Source organism: Nuphar pumila, chromosome 14 (assembly GCF_984573655.1).
Source record: "Nuphar pumila chromosome 14, dmNupPumi1.hap1.1, whole genome shotgun sequence".
NCBI classification, from domain to species: domain Eukaryota; kingdom Viridiplantae; phylum Streptophyta; class Magnoliopsida; order Nymphaeales; family Nymphaeaceae; genus Nuphar; species Nuphar pumila.
Genome location: NC_143262.1, coordinates 19,462,278 through 19,467,719, shown reverse-complemented (window position 1 = coordinate 19,467,719; position 5,442 = coordinate 19,462,278). Strand labels below are relative to the sequence as shown.

General features: G+C 50.8%; 1 protein-coding gene across 1 annotated transcript; it reads right to left on the bottom strand.

Annotated features, from left to right (window-relative positions):
* Positions 1-2,146: 2,146 nt before the first annotated feature.
* LOC149816567 (uncharacterized) lies at positions 2,147-4,702 on the bottom strand. The gene has a single exon (XM_089986755.1). The coding sequence runs from the start codon at positions 4,626-4,628 to the stop codon at positions 2,295-2,297; it is 2,334 nt and encodes a 777-aa protein (XP_089842881.1). The 5' UTR covers positions 4,629-4,702; the 3' UTR covers positions 2,147-2,294.
* Between the last annotated feature and the right edge of the window lie 740 nt (positions 4,703-5,442).

Genomic DNA, 5,442 nt, shown 5'->3' with positions numbered 1-5,442 from the left:
TAGGGAGGGTAAACTAGTCAAAACAAACCGAGTCTACTTGGCCTCAGCACCGCTTGTTTAAGTTGTAGGGATGAATTGCAACTCAAGCTCAGGCTCGTTAAGAAACAAAATCTTTTTGGTGTGCAGTGGTGAGAATTCAGCAAGCGACCTCACATATAAGCATGCACACCGAACACCTGACCTATGAATTTTTGTGTTTGGCTAATATGTGCCTACGGGAACTGAACACCCTCTGCTCATGGTCGCGTTTATTTATGCTATAAACATGTAAGCTGCCCTTGGCTCAGTCTACTGAGCCCCTTGATCACCCCAAGCAAGCTTCATGCAAGCCAAACTGAGTCAGCCACGAGATGCTTAGTCTATTTACTAGCACTTTTTACAGGTAAAGGAGGTGGTACCGTATCGAGATGTGGACACACCTAACTCGGTATATTTCATGTTCTACCTAACATCGTCAAGCCTTGTCAAACTCAGGTTTAGGTGAAACATATATGCTGCCGGATTCATATCCAAATCAGGTCTAATTTGGCCTCTTTTCCTTTCTCTACTCCACAGAATGAATTTTATCATTATCATCAGATATATGGAGATTCTCAAATCGGATTTGGATGGGCAAGTCCAAGTCAAAAAAACCTTTCTCAGGAAAAATGGAATAGACTTGACCCAATTTGACCCCTTTACATAAACAACCATGAGAAAGAAATTTCGCCTGGGCAAGATTTTGCAGAATTAAAAAAAAAAAAAAAAACTCAACATGATATGGATCCTACTCCATCTATGCCACTCAATTCTACCTATCATTTGTGCAGCACCATGTACATGAAACCTTAGTGACAGTCAATAATTTTAATATTTCTGTTTCATGCTTCAGTTAAATGATACCTTAGTGGCAAGATTGCTACTGTGTGGTTTAATATGATCATCTCTGAGCATGGTGGAGTCTTTTAATACCTAGGAAACAGATCACTCTGCTGACAATGCTTTTTACTGAAATGCAATCTGCCATATTGCTGCTTCATAATACCAAACAAGTGCTTACAGGCTTTTTTTTCTCCATTTCAGGTGCCAGAATATTTGGTCATCTCTAAGATTCGGTTATTGGGAGGAGAGAAACAAAACTACTGTGAAATTACATCATGGGGGGCTCCTAACAGCTGCCTCACCAACTGACTGGGTTTACTTCATACTTCGCTTCAAAATGGAGTAAGCACAGGTGGTGTATGCCCTGTCTTGATTTGTATTAGCAACTGAGCCTGTAGGGCTTGGAAAATCTTGGGATTGCTGGCACGACAACTTTCTACCACAGGGGTTGCCCGCACGGCCAGCGAGGGTGTTGATATGAAGGCACCAGATCAAACCCCACTAGCGCACTTCCAGAGTTGGGCAGGGTGGTTGTAGAGCCCCCACCTGAGGTTTTCCTCTCTTTGGTGTGAGGGTTCCTCATCATAAAAAAATTAAGGACTGATTTTAACCTGATTTACAATTTCTATCCAAAAGATGATGGTTTTCATCATTCTCACCAAATGTAATATTAGAGATTCTTAAACAGATTTGAATCATGGATTCCCTAACAAATCTAAGATTATATAAGAAACCCAATGTTATCAGTATCGGTGGGTATCGGCTGCTACACATCGTATCGGCAGAGATTAGATATGCTTCAATCCTCAATCGGCTATTTTTTAATAAATATAAAAAAATATTAAAAATTTAAATATTATTTTAATAGTTTTGATACGTGTGACGTTGTGATTGATACATAATAATTTTTTATTATTTTTAGGGTGATAGAACGATTCAGTTGAGTATCAGTATGGATACAGCTGAATCGGTGGCCAAACGATTCAGGGCTTGATCTGACTCATATTTCATCCAGCCGCGTCCTTTGCTTCCTAAAACCCACCCAGTTACTACTATACATAGGTGAATCGTTCTGAACCGGCCAAAAAATAATTAAAAAATATTACATATCAATCAGGACGTGACAGGCATTAAAGCTATTAAAATAATAATAAAAACTTAAAGTAGTTTTTATAAAAAAAAATAGCCTATTCAAGGAAGGTTGAAGCGAAGCGTATCTATTTTCTGCCGATACAGGCAGATACGCATCCAGGAAATTGCACAAAATTTTTCGTGAAGCATCAGGTTTAGCTTGATCGTGCAAAATCCCAACATATCCCGAATTCGCAAAATGTCTAAAAACAGAACAAAAGGGATACACACAGACGACAGAATTACAGAAGTCCCACAAAGGTGGTGACTTTGGCCCTTCCAAAACGAAAGCGGTGTGGCTTTTATTTACAAAGATTGACGTACTTGAGGGTGAGGGCCTCGCGGCACAGCCGGCTCCACGTCGCCTCGGCGGTGGCCAGGGCCTGCGACGCCCGACTCACCTCGCTCTTCGCCTCCACCAACCTCTTCTCGGCTGTGCTCCACGCCTCGCTCTGCTCCCTCACCATGCCCTCGCTCTCCTCCAGCATCGCCTTGTGCTCCGACAGCTGCTTCCTCCTCCGAGCCAACTCCTCCTCCGCCAGCAACCGGACGCGCCGAGCCGCTTCCTCCACCTCCCTCGCCCTAAGCACCTCCGCCTCGCCTTCCTCCACCTCCTGGAAGAGATCCGGCTCGATCTTCCGGAGCCGAACGACCTCGAACTCCGCCTTGCTCAGGAATCCGGCAGCGGCCTTCATCTCCCCTGCACAGGAAGCCTCTTCTGTTGAACAACTGGAGAGGATGGACCTCTGCTCGGCCGCTTCGTCTGCCTGTTGGCACAAGCTCCTGAGGAGAGAATCGATGCCGGGATCGGATAATCCCGTCGAAACCAGGCTCTCGAGGACTTCGTTCCCCTTGGAGACAATCCGCGGCAGCTGATCCATGTGCGCCGACGCGACGAACCTCACGAACCCGCGGAGCATCAGCTGCGCGCCTTCGATCCTCAGCTGGATCCCCTGCTCCCAGCAGTCGTCGTCGTCGGACTCGTCGGGCCAGGAGCAGTCGGATCGCCTCTTCTTTCTCGAATTCGTCATCGTCTTCAGCGGTGGCGGCATCGATGCGGGCGAACAGGGAAGCAGCTTCTGCTTGGAACATCGCTTGACTTCGAACGAGAGGCACTCGGAAGGGCTGTCGTTCCCCTCGTCCGAAGAACCGCCGTTGTGAATTACGGACTCCGGGAAGGGCTGGGAGCGCGTCGGCACCACGGCCAGCTGGCGCAGCCACCATTCGGCGCAATTCTTCGTCGTCGATCCGACTCGGGCGTTGCTGGGGATGAGGAAGCTCGCGTTCTCGTCGCAGAGAACGCAGTATTCAGAGAAGGCCTCCTCGACCACCTTGTCGCCGAGCTTCCCGTGGGAGGCCGACCCGTGCCACTGCGGCACTCCCTGGTCCAGACCGAACTGCCGAGCTACTCTATCCGGATGATACGATTGCACGATCCCGGCACCGACGATCTTTCCGGGCCGAATGCAGCGGAGGAATCCCTTCTCGTCGTCGGATAGCTCAGCCGGACTCCGCACCCACTGATCTTCCTCTAGCGTTAACCATTTGGGAACTTGACCCTTCTGCTTGGTATATGGACGCCATTCAACCTGTTCTTCCGATCGGAAGCGCTCCCTCGCCTGCACCATGCTCACGCTCTGTATCGTCTTCCCCAGCCACCTGCACATCGGGATGTCGCCGTCTTCGAACTTGAAGCCGTCGTTCGGCGCAAGCTGGGGGAAATGCTCCCACACCCAAACCTGCAGGAAATGGAGGGGGAGGTAGCAATTGGCCCTCCCGGGCTCCTTCGAGGTCGCGATCCTCCCGAACCCTTCGTACAAAATGCTCAAGAGCGCCGAAGCAAGGGCGATGGGGTTGCCCAGGGAGAGGTCAACTGCCATCGGGAAGACGCCGTACCTCACCACCTCGCCGCTGCTGGAAGGAAGCACGCTTCGGCAGAGCCACAGCGCCAGGAACGCTTGGTTCTCCCGCATCGTCGGGGTGTCCGCTTCCCCGCCCATCCACTCCCTGATCCAGGCAGCGTAGGTGACCTTGGCGGAAGATGGGAACTTGGTCTTCCGCCGGACCTCGAGCTCGTTCTCGGCGACCGCCCGCCGGTCCGTGGCTTCCCAAGTCCTATCGCAGGCCAGTTTCCCGAAGAGGGGAAGCCCCATCACCGCGAGATCTTCGAGAGTGATGGTCATCTCCCCCCACGGAAACACGAAGGTGTTGGTCTCCCACGACCACAGCTCCATGAGCGCCAGGAGCACGTCCTTCTGCCGCTTTATCTCCCCAAGAGACCCCTTGAGCGCGCCGTAGATGCCCACCCTCTTCCACCCGTCGCCGAAGTGCGGCTCCAGGCGGTCGAACCACGAGCAGACCTCCGGCAAGAGCTTGGCGGCTCCGGGCTGCCTGAACCTCGGCGCCCATTTGGCCCTCCCGGTCTTGAGCTCGTCTTCGAGGAGCGGCATCGGCGTCAAAACCGCGCCTCCTCCTTCGGGCTCCGGCACGGTGGGCAGCAGCAGCTTGGCTTCGTCCTCTCGAACATCGACCACCGCCCTGAGCTTCGCGTCGATGGCGGCCATGGTCGTGCTCACGGCCATCACCCACGAGTCCATCTTGAGCTTGGGCTCTGTAAGCGGGTGAGGGTTCGCCATTGCTCCTCTAAAATGCCATGATGCCTGAACACGGACACGGCATGGGCGTTGTCAGAGAAGGGGGGCGATGGGGCTCAGCCAAAAGCAGGTAGGAAGGGAATTGGTAAAGTAGGCAACGGCCACATGACCCAGTGTTGGGCGTGCGAGTCGAGTCGGATGATGATCCGGAGGTGGGTGGGTGGGTGGGAACGGGATGCATGTGAGCAAAGCAGTAGTGTAGTGCCTGCCTGCAGTTACCAACACACTTGGGAGTTGGAAGCAATATGCCATATGCCCGCCCTGCCTGCAGCAACGGTGTACGCTAGACATAATGCTCTGACACGTTGGCCCATCTTCTTTCTTTCCTATGGGCTATTAAGTAGTGCCAAAACCCACTTGGGGAGGCTGGCTCTATAGGCCCTCCAATTACGTTTAATTTATTATTTTGTTTCCGGTTCGTACTCGGGCAGGTTTTGAAGACAAAACATAGGACAGCCAGGCAACCTAAACTAAACCTTTACCTAACTAGTGAATGAAAAAAAAAAGTCGGATATGGGTCGGGTCAGGCTTCGCCTAGTACTGTATCCGTTTCTAAAGAACAAGGATCTCGTAGCCATTTAGGATCCCAGTATTCTGCGGTATTGAATATGCTGAAATGAAAATAAATAGACCCTAGTTAGTATTCACATTATATGCAGCGACTTGCTTGGCAGCCCCCACCCATCTTGGCTCTCTTTGGATATTATGTGGTAAAAGTTGAGATGGATGGCTCTCAGTAACCGCTGCATAAAAAATGACCTCTCTTTGGATATTATGTGGTAAAAGAAAAGCAGGT

What these genes read in the sequence shown, in the direction of transcription:
- LOC149816567 (XM_089986755.1), bottom strand. Translation starts at nt 4,628, where the DNA reads ATGGCGAACCCTCACCCGCTTACAGAGCCCAAGCTCAAGATGGACTCG.